The 15,941-nt window shown below is 45.5% G+C and overlaps 1 protein-coding gene across 5 annotated transcripts in view; it reads right to left on the bottom strand.

Annotated features, from left to right (window-relative positions):
* LOC133344661 (sodium channel protein type 2 subunit alpha-like) overlaps positions 1-15,941 on the bottom strand; it is a 76,889-nt gene that overhangs the window by 15,526 nt on the left and 45,422 nt on the right. For all 5 annotated transcript variants that reach the window (XM_061554697.1, XM_061554702.1, XM_061554699.1 and 2 more), the window contains 7 exons: positions 15,118-15,492; positions 13,553-13,736; positions 9,655-9,809; positions 8,867-9,040; positions 6,742-6,864; positions 3,440-3,712; positions 1,153-1,209 (listed from right to left, as the gene is read on the bottom strand). In XM_061554697.1, the coding sequence (XP_061410681.1) occupies positions 1,153-1,209; positions 3,440-3,712; positions 6,742-6,864; positions 8,867-9,040; positions 9,655-9,809; positions 13,553-13,736; positions 15,118-15,492 (1,341 nt within the window). The remainder of the gene's footprint in view (positions 1-1,152; positions 1,210-3,439; positions 3,713-6,741; positions 6,865-8,866; positions 9,041-9,654; positions 9,810-13,552; positions 13,737-15,117; positions 15,493-15,941) is intronic.

Genomic DNA, 15,941 nt, shown 5'->3' with positions numbered 1-15,941 from the left:
CACACCCGAGACAGCTTTCCTTAGAGCCTAGTCTCACATGGGTTGGACCAGATGACGCCAAAAGGCGATGTTATGCAACTGGCCATGGCGCTTTGAAGCCGAGGCTGAAAAAGGCCACCAGAAGAAGTTCTGACACAGACACAACAACAACAACGACGTCCATTTGCCTTCTACAGAAGTTGGATGGGACGTTTCCTTGCTGTCGACAAGGGCTTTGACTTCAAATGCGCGATTAGCGACATCATGTGCCATGGGACAAAGTGTCCATGTGCGACTCTCACAGAGCAGCTGACTGCTTGTATGTCAGATGACACCTCGAGTTAAGGAGATATCTCAAGTCTAGTTCTGAGATCCCTGTAAGTTTTTTGTTGTTTTAATCACGCACAAGACACGCCCTGCTCGAGAGAAACATCCGGGGCATGGCAGTCAAACTGGTGGTTTAATTCATTCTCATGGCGAGAATTTATCCAAATAAAATGAAAAAAGCTAACGTATTATGGACATTTTTTTTATAGACGCTTGTGACAAGTCCAAGACCATCAGCCACATTTGTCAACCTGGTTTAATCACGGGTAACTGAAAACCAACTTCGAACCAAAGGATTTCAGCAGTGACGGCTCAGTGTTGTCATCGCAGAACCACTTGACCTTGTCGCAACCAAAGAGTTTTCACTCATCCTGGCATAGACTTCGAAGTTTCGAGGCCTGGCACAGGGCTGGTGGACTCAGCCTTCAGTGCAGCTGCGTTACAGAGACAAATCTGAAACATGTATACGGGGTGGGACTGTTGGGGGAAGTGCTGAGCATACCGTCGCACGCAGAGTTATTCGCATATGCGCGCATGTTGATTCAAGTGTCAGAACTTTCTGCTTCGGTGAACTCACCCGTGAAATAACAGGCGAATGAAAAATAATGACGAGTTTTTTCGCTTTTTTTTGTTTCACTGAGAGGAAATGAGAACGGGCAGCAAGTAAAACCTGCACAGTTTCCTTTCTACTCAGCGATGATGATCATTTTTACTTACCCCGTCATTCTATTAAAAAACAATGTTCTACGAGGCACGAGTCGAACGTATAAAACACAACCGTAGACAAGGCGCGTCGTTGCCTTGTGTTAACACTGGGAATTCAAAGTTTTGGATACAACAGCTTACGTTTTGACGAGAATCAACTGCAGCGTACATGATATCCATCCATCCCTTGAATGTGGACTGCACAGACGGACAGACAAATCACGGCCTCGTTACCTTGCGAAGTTCAGCATTCCAACACATGATTTATTTACGCAAAACTATTTTAGCATCAAAACTAAGGGCTGAATGAAAAGCGTTATATGAAAATAAATAATAATTTATTGTACTTTTGTAATTTCTCTGCTAGATCCAAGCCATTGTGGTGGTCAGTGTAAGTTGGTGAAAGGGGAAAGGGGGGTCCCAGTCCCATCGCGCAGTGTGCTAACCAGTGCACCACCGCTCCTTGCTCAGAGTGTTAGGTGGTCAAGCCATAATGAGCTGCATAAATAGCCAAACAGTTTGCATTAGCGCTGAACCATAGAACAAACAAAACCAGTTCTCTAAGTAAACAATCTTTTTTTTACATGACACATACATTACCATGAATACACAGTCACTAACAATGTTCTTCGCCCAGCAGCAAGAAAACCTACTTCCACAACTTTCAACCCGGTACCACTGGAACATCTGAGCAATGCCAGCGTGCCACCCTCCTGGTATGGGATGGTTTTCCACTGTATATTTGTCGAGCCAACAAAACCGTAAAAGCCTGGCCTCACGAGACATCTGAATCTGGCTTGGGGCCAAGCAGGGTCAGGTTGCTGGGCTAATGAAGCATTCATTGTGTGTGACGTCAGTGGCACGGCACGGCTCGGCTAGGCTTCTGCAGTGGAAAATCAACCTGGCACCTGCTGAGCCGTGCAGAGATGGCACGGCACGGCTCCAGCGCGGTTCAGTTGTACTGTGGAAAAGAGGTATTACGCTGCAAAATCTTTACATATGGGGAGCCGTGGTGGCGAGGTGTTAACTACCTCGCCTGGTATACAGGAGGTTGTGGGATCGATCCCCGGCCCTGACTCCTGTATATTTGGAGTTTGCATGTTCTCTCCGTGGTCGTGTGGATTTTTCTCCAGGTCCTCCGGTTTTTATCTCTACATTTAGAAACAAGCGTTTAGAGTATTTGGCTGCTATAAATTTTCACGCTGATAAGCCACTTCATTTGAGCTATCATTTGTGGCCAGGTCGCGTCTGAAAAAGAGCTATATTGCTCAGTGAGTCTTACCTGGTAAAATTAAAATTGTTCAATAGTAATATATATCTCATTTTATCTGTGATGTGCATTAAATAAGATGTTGTTGTAATGTCTCAACACAGTATAGCCAGATTATTAAATTCCAATACTCATTCCTCAGCAACATGTTCTCAGGCGGGGTTCATACTGCGAGCTGACCACCACTGTCAAGCTCTCTCCAATACGCACCCCACTCCACTCTACTCCGTGTCTTTGCTCGTGTCACGTAATCACATCTGGCGCTGAGCCAATGCCTTAAAACAACGTTGTTATGAAAGCCGATGCTCATCATAGGCAATTTCAAAGCCGGCAAAGGGTTTTGGGCAAGGATAGCTCTGTCCAACGATGGCAGCTCTTGAGCACAAGTTTATTTGAGTAGTTTTAGTAGATGGGCCTTCACGTGGAGGTCACGCACGAAGCAATACAGCTTTAACGCTGCATGGGCAGCAGGGTTCACTTCGCATTTTTTTGATTGTGGTCATAATCTTAGTCTCATCGACTAAATGAGTCAAATATCAGTTAACTCAGTAAATCGTTCCGCATGCATATAAACCCATGACCAGCTATGGTCTTCCTCTGTGCACTGCGGTGTCTAATAACATAGCGAATAATCTTCGTCTGGGTCTTCATGCAGACGAGTTAATTTCACATTTTTATTTAAAGCTTTCGTGACTGCAGGGATTCATATTCTTGGTTCTTTGGGTAAAGTCACGTAGAAGGGAAATAATAAAATAAAATAAATATAAAACAATAAAAATGCTCACGACGTTTCGACTGCAACACAAGCTATGGATTTCACACCTGATTATGATTGCTTGTGTTGCAGTCGAAACGTCGTGAGAATTTTTATTGTTTCATATTTATATTATTTTATTATTTCCCTTCTACGTGACTTTACCGAAAGAACCAAGAATATAACTTCACATTGTCGTAGTCAGTCAAGCGTTGGTCTTTGGTGGACAGTCAAAGCAGTCGTCGTCACACTCGATGACGTTCGTCAACTCATCGTCATCGTTCACGAACACAAAAAATTATTTGTCGACGAAAATATTTTTCCGCGTCACTAATTTCGTTGGCGCGATAAACGCCGCTGTGACAACGCGCGTGCAGAGGAGGAGGCGTTGGGACGCAACTCACGACTTGCAGCAGGGCCAGGTATCCGGAGGCCACGTTGTCGAAGTTGACAGGAAGGTTCTTCCAGCGCAGAAAGGGCGACTGCTCCAAGCACGCGTTTTGGTGGGGGATTATTGACTCGTTCATCGTGCTGTCGTCCGTACTGTTCACGCACTTGAAGAACTTTCCCTTGAAAAAGTTGACGCCCATGATGCTGAAGATGAGCCAGAAGATGAGGCACACGAGCAGCACGTTCATGATGGAGGGGATGGCGCCCACGAGCGCGTTCACCACCACCTGTGCGAGTGGACGCGCGCACACACACACACACACACATCCGCACGGCCGATGACGAGCAGTGGCCGATTTCACTATTCACGATTTTAAATGAGGTTAAAAGTGCTCATGCTATGTATGATGTCCGCCCGCCTGTCTGTATAACATGGGGTCACGATAACTCGTATTCGCAATCGTCCAACATGAACTAAACTTTCGTAAGTTTGAACATTTATCATCGTGCACTCTTATGTGTCCAGTCGTTCATGAATACATGCTGATCACATTTAGTAAGCTCTTTGGAGTCACATTTTTTTCGAAGTATTTGGCAAAACTAGCTCAGATTCAAGGATGGATCCTGAACATCTGCCGGTAACTGGCTCCAGCTCTTTGGGCCTGAGACCCCAAACCTGCGCTGGCCATATTGCTACACTAGTTACGCGTGCGGGGATCACAACTGTGGTGAAAATTTGTTCAACTATGGGAGACTTAACCTATGTAAAATCGGTCAATTACATCAAACTTGGAGATTCACACCAGAACAAAAAAGACTCTTGTAATTGCAAATACATTTTGTCCTGATGGCTACCTATCAGCATCTGTTGTGCTACTTAAATCCTTTTGACGGCACACACACGTTGGAGAGCATTACAGAATCCATGCACGTGCATGATATTTCGAACTTGTTTTATTTACGCATCATTATTTCATACATTTTCTTTTTTTTTCACTTAAAAAAATCTTCTCCCCAGTTTTATTCCAATTTTGCTCATCAGCATCATGTCTTGTGACGAAGTATTCACTGGGATTTCTTACAGAGCAGTCAAATCTCTCGTTTTAGAGATGGTCCACGGAATTAAGAGACATCTGGTCCACACAATAGAGGGAAGTGGGTGAATCTTGTTCATAATGCTTTGTGGTAGTGTATCATGGTTACTATACACATATACTATATATGGCCTGATCCAAATTCACAGCATGGTCTTTGTGCGACTTTAATGCTTGCACACTAAACATTTACGTAATGTAGGTTGCGTTTGCAGCGGAGCGGGCTGCACGGGTTAGTGCACTGCACTTTGAACAAGGTAACCTGAGTTCAATTGCTGGTCACGGCCGATATCAGTGACAAGAGATCTGAAAAGGTTTTGTCTCACCCAAAATCCACCCAACCCACCCTCTTCACCATCACACATTGATCAGCATGGCAAAATATGGTCAAACACCTCATGACTGAAATGGCGTGAAGAGGCCTTAATACAGCACTGGATTAACAGAGGGCCCTACATTAGTATCATTATCAATTATTCAAGTGCCACTTATGTCTGTGTCAAGAGCTCAGCATGGGGGAAATGCACATGCGCTGCCAAGTCCCAAGGATTCAACTTTTCTTACGCATGTGCTGCATTCGGCAAAACAGCAGAGAAGCCTCGCTGTGTCTTCAGACTCTCTTTCAGGATGGTCCTGCATTTGGAGAGTTTGGTCAAATCCTTTAATGGGACTTGTTCAAATATCATTCGCCACTTTTGTAAGCGAATGCTGGGAATTGGACTGAAGTTGGAATGTACTAATCATTGCACCACCGCTTAATCCCAGACTGTCTGATGAAGAGTAATTCCAGATTTCTTGGTGAGAGAGCATTTATATTTCATCATTCTATTCTTGCGTACGGGAATATATTCAGGAGCTATATATATTAAAAAAATCTATTGAAATATATTCAATGTCGAGGTCTACTAGCCACTAGAGGGCTTTTACTAGACCACTGCATACTCAACAGCATCGAAACAAGTTGTCTCCAACCATCGCTAATTGACAGGATAAACATATCCCTGGATATAAAATGAGCAATGTGTAGTCATACCATGGAAACACCGCACACCCACACGAGCAGCCAAACCCAGACCAAAGGCACCAATTTCCTTTCAATCATACACCACGTCCGTCCATATGCTAGTGACATTATGTATCGGATTTCCATAGAAACACACCAATTAACCAATTACCTTCGACTCATGCGAGAGCAGCGCACGCATGAGCAATGTAGGCACGCCACGAGCCATCTTAGGCTGAACCAGCCATGCAGTTTACCATCACCGTTGTTTATTATTTAGAATGTTATTTTGCTGTTCTAAATTTTCACGTGATAAGCCACTTCGTTGAGCTATTATTTGTGGCCAGGACACTTCTGAAAAATAAGTGAATACCACAGTGAGCTTTACGTGGTGAGATAAAACATAATTTCGTTTAATTTGGATTTTTTCAAGCGATGTATTTGCCTTTCCTATACTTTTCACTCCCGTCGTATTTTTTGTTGTAACGTTCTGACCCACCCCAACCGGATCATATCTAAGTTTCTCTGCTGTTAAAAGGAGCTTTTTAGCTTATCGGATTCATCCAGTATAAATAAATATTCAGATTCTGATTATTCTAAATCTTCAAGCTGGAGTCAAGCAAGCGCATCGTTCATACGGGATCGTTGGTACCAACGATGACGTGTTTGTCCCGTGTTGCTACAGTCATTTAGGGGCTACAAAACAAAGGGAAATAAAGCGGCGGCGTAGCTATCGAGTGTGCAGGCAGCACAAGCGCATCGGGGCCCACGGACCTGCGGGGGCCCAGGCACCGAGCTACAAAGAGGGAGGAAATTAGACAAGGGGTCCATGCCATGCACCAGGGTAGAAGGCCAACCATGCCAGCCTCTGCTGGAAAGCGTTCGGGGTCACACAGCAACACCGGTGGCACGCTATAAATAATGGCAGCTGGCGCCAGGCACAAACAAACCCGAGCAAAATGCGTCGACCCCAAGAAGCTCAAAAACAAATATGGGTGTATAAACTATGGGTTCAAATTCAAACGCTAATAAACTACTCTTTTACTGATTTAGAAGACAATTAATCTCCCTAATCTCAGTTTTGTATGCATTCAGATTTTATGAACTAAAAAGGGGTAGGGGGGGGGGTCCCAAAAATAATTTCTGATTGGGGCCTCCTCAATGGGCCTGCACAGCCACTGATCGCAAAATACAAAACTCGCGGCCACTCATGCCGTACCCTCATCCCCTCGAAACGAGACAGGGCCCGGAGAGGCCTGAGAGCGCGCAGGGTCCGCAGTGACTTGATGGCCGTCAGCTGGTCGTATCCGATGAACGAGGCGATGAGGGATGTCACCGACACCTGGGAAGAGAGGAGCGGGAGCGAGAGTGTCGATGGAGGGATGATTCGCAGCGTGGCCTTTCACATGGGGTCGTCGTCTGTCCTGGGAAATCTGGAAGTCTTCCCAGAAGATTAAGAGCACTAAAAATCCACCCACGACAATGCATTCACATTCACGTACTTGCACCTATACCCTATACCTCACTTTTACATATTTACATTTGCACTGTAGTTGATTCGTGTGTGTTTCGTTACAACCGTTCAATGCCTAGTTTTTTAGTCGTGCAGTACTCCCTATGGACCCTGTGCTCGTTCTCTGTAATGTTGATGTTTTTGTCTTTCGTTTGTTGTTGCTCTGCTCACGCACCACAAACTCCCTTTGCAAAATAGCCGGGTAAGTGGCTAAACTGGATCATCCGTGTAACAAATAAAAAAACTTAAATGTAGCTCTCCCTCTTTTCAAATATTGTGTGATAACCTTCTTCCCTTAAATTTCGATTTAAAGCTTTCGTGACTGCAGGGATTCATCTTCTTGGTTCATTCGGTAAAGTCACGTAGAATGGAAACAATAAAAATAATAAAATAAAACATAATAAAGACAGACCTGGTCTTCACCTGATGACGGCTGCTTGCGTTGTGGCCGAAACGTCGTGAGAATTATTTTATTATGTTTTATTTTATTATTTTTATTGTTTCCATTCTACGTGACTTTACCGAAAGAACCAAGAAGATGAACCTTCTTCCCGTTGCATGTCCAGTTTTGTTTGTGCCCCAACAGTGTAAACTCTATGCACACATAGCAGGGATCCAACTCCCTTCGTTTAACACGCCATCATTTTTTTATGAATTGATTGGTGGTGTTTTGCTGTAACAAGACATTGCTAGGGACAGAGGCATAAGTTTTAGCAGCGGTGGTATTATCATGAAACGTGATTAAATGTTTAAATATTTCATGAGATGCTGGCAAAATCAATTACTAAGTAGATATGTGTATAGACCGGCAGCCGTGAAGAGCCACGTAGCAAAGTGGGTTAGGGGAGAATAGTTCAAGCACATTGAACAGCAGAAGATGGAAAAAGAGGGAGGGAGGGGAGGGAGGGAGGTGTCCTCGTGGCTCTATTTTTACAAGCCCTGCGAGTGTGAACGTGGGGAACCTTCTCAAAGTTGCACACACTACGGACAACTCTGATCTCCTGGTGACACTTCAACAACAAATATACTGCACACCGTCACGTATCCTAAAAACATCAGGTTCCAGGCCTCTCTTTATATTTTGTCTGGTTCTCCAGTTTCATTCCAATTGTGCCTCTCGACAATGTCACGAGACTAAGCTTCCATTCGCATCTCTAGCAGAACGAGTGCAACGGTTCATGTCAGAAAACAGCTCACAGAAGTAGTTATCAAAGAGCTACCTCCGATATCCCTTTGAGTGGTCTCAGGTCCACACAACATGGGGCGGCATTACAGTCAAACCGATATTTTTATTTCCCCGAGCTGGACTTTAGTCCAATGCATTTAGAGGACCAAATTATGAGTGGGTTATAATTTTTACAGTCACTGGATGAATGGGTTGAGATTGTAAAACTCACTAAAATGGACCATTTTTCGATTTAAAGCTTTCGTGACTGCAGGGATTCATCTTCTTGGTTCTTTCGGTTAAGTCACGTAGAAGGGAAATAATAAAATAATAAAAATAATAATATAATTCTCACGACGTTTCGGCCACAACGCAAGCAGCCGTCCTCAGGTGAAGAACAGGTCTGTCGGAAAAACAGCATCAGGTCTGCTTGCTTTGTGGCCGAAACGTCGTGAGAATTATTTTATTATGTTTTATTTTTATTATTTTATTATTTACCTTCTACGTGACTTTACCGAAAGAACCAAGACGATAAAATTGACCATTCAGTTTAACCACTGGGAAGTTCAAATCCAGATTTGGACCCAGGATCTCAGCAGCGGCGTCAGCTCGGAGCACTCTTGACCTGTGAATCACACGGCGCGGCGGCCCACTGCAGGCTCTCACCCCGACGATGACAAAGTCCAGCAAGCACCATGCGTTGGTGAAGTAATTCTTGAAGCCATAGGCGACCCACTTGAGCAACATCTCGATGATGAAAATGAACGTGAACACCTTGTCGGCGTACTCCAGCAAGGTCTTCAACATTTTCCTTTGCTCGATGTAAACATCTTCAAATGCCTGCAAGCGGACAGTGATAGGTTGCATTATGGGTATAAAAAAACATGTTGCAGTGCAACGTCGCATTTCTGCTCTGACCAATTAACCACTCACATCCATTGCAGTATTTGTGCATGGGTGTAACTATCATTTTTTAGGCGAAGTAGGTAAGGAAATGGGTGGAAATGGATGCGTAGGGGGGAAGGGGTTCTGATCACACCATCTCTTTATCCAGCGTACTGGCCTTAATAGGTTCTTACAAACAACACTTGACCCAACCATCTAAATATCTCTATGGGAGGAGATCTTAGTATTTGTGTATGCGTGTGTATTTACATTTGTATATTTGTGTGCATATGTGTACGTAGTGCGGGATTGATATGGATTCCGGCATTGCAGGACCGTGATAGATGACGACCGCATCTTCGATTAGCACGGTTGGCTACGTACGGTGCGAAAGATAACATACACACAAGAGGTACTCATCCAGCAATAGATAGACCACGGCTGCTGATGATGATGATGGTAAAAACAACAATCTCATCACCGCCACCATCGCCGCCACCGCCGCCGCAATCACGTTGGACGCTCCCGACTCGACATGAGCATTGAGTGAAGTGCGTGGTCCTACGCACGAGGGCTCCGCTGCTGAGAAGGATCATGAAGATGATGAACGTCTCGAACCAGTTGTGCTCCACGATGGTGAAGCATGTCCGCCGCAGGGTCCAGCATGGCAGGCAGCAGCCCCGCGTCACGTCCACGTTGCAACACGGGAAGTTCCGTGCGATCACTGTGAGCGCACGCACCCGCCGCAACGATGGCAACTTTAGAAATCAAACATGACGGGAGGGGAGGTGGCCCGGGTTTGCTCACAGGTCAGAGCGTTGGGCGCGGCTCCGCTGAGATACTGGGTTCTAATCTGGCTTTCGGTCGTCCGTGATTAATGCCGGTTGTCAATGTGCAGTGGGATGATGATCTGAAGACTAGTAACCAATGACTGCATAGAAAAAAAATCATCGCATCAAATTCGTTTTTTTGTGTGTGCTTAACTGTGGCTCAATTTAAGTGATCGGATACATCTTCTTGGTTCTTTCCGTAAAGTCACGTTACCGAAAGAACCAAGAAGATGAATCCCTGCAGTCACGAAAGCTTTAAATCGAAATTTGATCGGATACAATGAAGTTGAATACTGTCATCTATTGTGGCGATCAAATGTGTAAAAATATCCGCATTTGTCGCGCTGCTCCTGTGAGAGTTCCAAATAGCTCTTTTTGGTTTCATGACATCACTCCGATTACATAAATGAGATAAGATTATAAAAAAAATGAAACAAAAATAATAAGATATGCAGGCACCAGCCAGGAAATCCAGATATATTAGTGCAAAGGATATGGCTATTCATAGAACCATACTCTGACTCATCAATCAAAGCCATTCTTACACTCACGATACAAGCCGGCTGTTGAATTTTACACGTGAAAATCAATTACATATAATTCATCAAAATATTATACCAATTATATGCTCATGCTCTATTGAGGTTAATGGAGTCAAACATGTACAAATGAAAAAAGAGAAACAATGCAAACGAGACTTAAAAATCAGACTAACAAATAATTGATTCTTGAATCTAATTGCGACAAAGACTGTCGTGAGAATTAATAGAATCCCTAGAGGGACGAATCGTCAAATGCGCTTACATAATATGGGTGACCCAAAAAGTCAGATATTGGCATATTTTAAGAGATTAAACATCAGCGGCTCCTTCATCAATAATGAATGTTGGATTTGGAAGGAATGGGCAGATGGGATGAACAGGGGATGAGTTCTTCGCTGATTACCTCTGGAGAAATCTTTAAGGGCCATGGAAAGCTCTGTGCCTGTGAAAAGAGTATGGGTTTACCGCCGCGTTTCCACAGCGATTGGAAAGCAGACCCAAGTCGTGCCCATCTATTGTTGGCACTGCTCTGTGGAGGCTCCACCTCTTGCTTCTGCGACCTTGGCTCGCTCCTTTCTCAACCATATGGTTGCCTCATTACACGATGCCTCGTTTTAATATATTTTTTTTACAAAAACTTAAATTGATCTGTGCTAACCCTATAACAATGTCGCCACTGCGGTCATCCTCGCAGCGGCTTTAGGATAACCACCGAACAAAGACGGTCACAGCGTCGCGCGCTTCCAGATGCGCTTTCGCGGCCGTCTGGAACGCTCTTCCTTCCCATACTAGGAAAGAATTTCTTGAGAACTGCTTTTTGTATGTATTTTGTTGCCCTTCCCCCACACCTCCGATAAGCACGTTTCAGCTGTGTACGGTGGGAAAGAGGTTCAGCGTACGCACGCACGCACACATACAGCTGTTTCCGTGGGGCGGCTCTACTTTGCACGGCTGCTCGGAGCCGTTGCGGATGGCGAGCGAGGTGGCCACGCGCAGCCAGGTTCCCCCCCCCCCACTCTCCCGGGTCGCTTCAGCTACAAGTTTCTCCACTGTGCTGGACACCGTTGTTTCGTGGGTAACACGTTCAGTCAGGACATAACTAAGCGGACACATTTAATATCTCCAAATTCAAATAGGGTGTCCATTCCATCAAGTGGCTTCTGAGGTGTCCGGAGCAATGTTTTGCAGCAGGATTGGTTTGAGCAGGTAAAACTCTGGACTGATTTCAATTTCCGATGGACGCTGCTAATCATTAGGGTCAGGCCTTATAAGCAACTGCTTTTGCACTTGAACATCTTACGAGTAATAGCTCTGGGGAAGCTAATGATTCAATCAGCAGTGACCGCATTCTGTGAGCTCCAATTCTTAGAATTCCACTCGCAAATGCACACTCTAAATCACATTAGCAAGAGCCATCCACTAAAGCTACGAGACAGGTTCAGTGCAAAACTGCCAAATCGTAAAAAAAAACTATAAATGAATTTTTTTTCTTTCAATTTACTACTGGACGAAGGAATCTCAACGCCATGCCAGTCATTGTGGGGTGGGGGGGGTAGTTTTACTATACTTCATCACACTGGTCAGTGCGATTTGGTGAAGGGGCGCCCAGGACTTGTCCAGATATCACTCGCCACTGACATCAGCCGTGGCTACGAATCAAACTCAGGTGGCTGGGTTTATAGCGCAGCGTGCTAACCACTGCCCCACCACTCACGCTTGCTATTGTCTATTTGTAATTTATTTGTACTTTATTCACGTAGTGCGTAATTAGTTATTATTTCTGAAGCTTGAAAGAGTACAGTTATTAGCTTGTAGTAATACAAATAATACGTTTACTTGTGTGTCATTAGCTGGCCTTTCTCTAAGAGTGTAGGAATCCAGTTTGGTTTGGAATATGTTTTTAAATTAAGAGATATCTGATAAAGCAAACTCAGTCAAAACAACAATCAATGATAGATCCTGAAAAGTTTGGGAAAAGTTTGGGATTTTTGTCCATTGTTATTGTTTCAGGACTGCCGCATCACAAAGACAACGACCGCCCATATGGCATTTAACAGACTGCTGGGACAAGTGCTGTTAGCGAGCACTAACAGCACAGTGAAGGGTGGTGGCCAGCACCACTCCCCGCCAAATTTGTCTCCCCAGTGTTGATGATTACACACTGCAATGGATACTGATTAAAGGATGTCGACCAACATTGTCTGTGAGTGGGAATTGAACTCGGGTGGCCGGGTTCGTGACCGGAGTGCACTCACCACTGCACCACCGCTCCCCACACTGTTAAATCACTGTGTGTTTGTGTGGCATGCGCCTGAGCTCCTTCACAGGCTCATCCGCCGACACAAGACGCCCGGCAAACACACGCAAACATGGCTCGCTCATACGCAAACTTAGACACAGATACCCCATATAGCCTCTCACAGAGTGTTTGGGGCAAGTACTGGCGAGGAACACATTACATCGAGATTGGTAACTCGTTTCTTCAGAACTGATTTTTGTGTTTACTTTGTTGTCCTTCTCCCGCACCTCCGATGAGCATGGTTGGCTACACAAGGCGCGAAAGAAGTTCAACATACATACGTACAAATACGTACTCATTCACATGCAAACAATGACAAAGATCGCCAACACGGCCAGGCCAGTGCTGTTAGCGAGCACCTGTCATCGCCTGGATGGCAGAAAAGGGGTGGTTATGAGGCCAGCACCAACCCCCTCGGCCGTCACATAAGCAAATACGCACGCACTTACTCACATGCAAACGCACGCACATTGAATGCAACGCAACCCCACTGACACGCACACGTTATTTACTCACACAAACGGGTGCAAGAGTCCTCACCATGCACCGCAACGCCCCCCCCCCCGCCTCCCCCCAATTCCGCTGGCACCCTTGGTGCTGGAATTTACAGGTGAGGTTCGCCGAATTGGCACCCCTACACACGACAACTGGAAAGTCTCACGCTCCCAGAGATCCCAAAGCATGACAGCCCTGCCGCTGTGGGCGGCAATATTGACAGCTGGGAGAAGCTTGTGGAGAGGGGAAGGAAGGAGGATGGAATGAGTTGGTAACGGAAGACATTTGTGTGTGGAGGTACCATTTGGAAAGCAGTCTCCAGGTCCTAGCTCCACGATTTCCGGTTCCCCATACTTCTTCTCCGCTTCCTCCTCCTCCTCCTGCTGCTTTGTCTTCTCGTCTTCGCTCGCCAGCACTCCGTCAGTCACCTCCACCTCCATTGCCTCGTCCACCAGGCTGGAGCCCAGGCTCTGGGTGGAGTAACCCTTGGTCGCAGTGCATAAATTGCCATTACATCACACTTTACAATCAAACCGACACAATTAAGGGGTTGCAAATCTTGGCAGTGGTGGTTTGCATGCACATATCATAACCTTAATCGTGAACACTGCTTTGTATTATACAGTGGATTGATGTTTCGGCCGAGCAATGGCCATTATTTAGGGCAGAGACCAGAGGCAAGGGCAGGGCCAAACACGATGCATAAATACGAATGAGGCATCCTCGCAGCGATAGACTCTGATGCTCCTGACGCAGTTACCCGTTGCTCTACATCAACAACATCAGCCATACGTAGGAGGCCAGGGGCAAACAAATAACACTGGTCAACAACAACAAAAAAATTCTGGCCTGGACTTTGCAGCTGTTTTGGACTAATTTCAGGGTGCTGGTTCCAAATCTGATCTCAGATTTGCTCTATCACATCTCATTTTTATGCTATCGGCATACCCCATTTTCATTGATTTTACCAGAAATTAACTCAGTCACTTATGATTGCAAGTTGTTGCGAGTCAGTGACTGCTTTAGTGTTAAAATATGGTGCTGTATTTTTAGGATAGTGTGTTTATAATATCATTTTATGTAGATATTCACATTTATTTAATATTTTTCTTCTGCAGTTTTTTTTGAAAATGCAATATTTGATATCTATGATGTGATAGACAAAAACTGATGCCAGATTTGGAATCAGCACCCCAAAATTACCTTGAAACCGTTGGAATACCTTCTGCCAGAAAAAGTGTGTTGACCAGTGCTGAATGGAATCGCTCAACCAGGTCACAGGGTAAGCTGTCAGCCCCTCCATCCATCAGCCACTCCCACTTTTACAAAAACCACACGATAATTAGCCCCACACACATAGTGAGGGGCCCTCCTCACTGTTGTGACATTGGTCCCAAATACTGCCAGTAGGCCCTACCCACTACTCAGGTAGCCCCCACTCTTTTGCCTATATCATAAGTCGCGAATGGGACGATATTTGCGAAACTGGCAGCGTCTAAGGTCAAACCGGAATGTTTGGTAGCTTCAGGTGGGAAGGGCCGGGAGGGGAGGAGGGGACAAGTTGGAGGTTTGGTGGCGAGATGTTAACTACCTCGCTTAGTATACAGCACATGGGTTCGATCCCGACCCTGATGGCTGGCTATTTGGAATTTGCAAATTCTGCCCGTGGTCACGTGTATATTCCTCCGTGTTTTCCCCCTCCACATTTAGATATATGCACGCAGAGTATTTGGCCGCTATAAATTCCCACACGATGAGCCGCTTCGTTGAGCTATCATTTGTGGCCATAGCTCGGTGGGCCCTTAAACTGTTCAACTATATATATATTTTTTATTTGACTAGGTAAGGAAGTGGAGGCCTCATTACCGTGAGCGTGGAGCCGTGGTCAGGTATGTCGGACTCGAGCTCGGGCATGGCGACAGGCACGGCCATGCTCGACACGCTGCCGTTGGACACGACTTTGTGCACATGGTTCGCGCCGTTGGTGCCCGCGAAACCCACGGAGACATTTTTCATCTGCTCCAGCTTGACGATGTCGATCTTCTGCCTGCTGTCCGGCACCTTCCCGCAGCGCAGCACCTTGCAGACGAAGCGGCGGATGCTGGAGGCCACGTAGGCGATCCCGTTGCGGATACGGCCCAGCGCGATCTTCATGTTGGTCGCCTCTGTGTCGTCGTCTGCCGCCGTGAAGTTTTCTGCGCAGAATGAGCTGAGCAGCAGCGCCAAGAAGAGGTTCAGCACCTGCGCCGGGGTCAGGGGTCAATGGAAGGAAGGGAGACACGGCAGGCGGCTCGCGTCTTAACCGTGCCGTGTTTGTCTGACGCGGAAAATTATAATCCCGAGTCGATGGCGAAGAGCCTCGGACTCGCTTGTGCCTCTGTAGATGCTAGGAAAAGAAAATTGGAGTCATTCTAGATTTTAAGCTTTTGTGTCTGCCAGGATTCATATTCTTAGGTTTTTTCGGTAAAGTCACGTAGGTAAAAAATTAAAATTAAAATTAATAAAAGTAAAATAAAATAAAAATTAAATAAAAATCACGACGTTTCGGAGGCAACACAAGCTTCCGTCTTCAGGTAGAACCGTCACAGCCCGACAGCTGTATCAAGTGATCAAGTGATACAGCTGTCGGGCTGTGATGGTTCCACCTGAAGACGGAAGCTTGTGTTGCCTCCGAAACGTCGTGATTTTTT

Source organism: Lethenteron reissneri, chromosome 20 (assembly GCF_015708825.2).
Source record: "Lethenteron reissneri isolate LAM-NWPU_2019-01 chromosome 20, ASM1570882v1, whole genome shotgun sequence".
In the NCBI taxonomy this organism is placed as follows: domain Eukaryota; kingdom Metazoa; phylum Chordata; class Hyperoartia; order Petromyzontiformes; family Petromyzontidae; genus Lethenteron; species Lethenteron reissneri.
The sequence above is the reverse complement of the archived record's forward strand: the minus strand, read 5'-3'. Positions and strand labels throughout refer to the sequence as shown.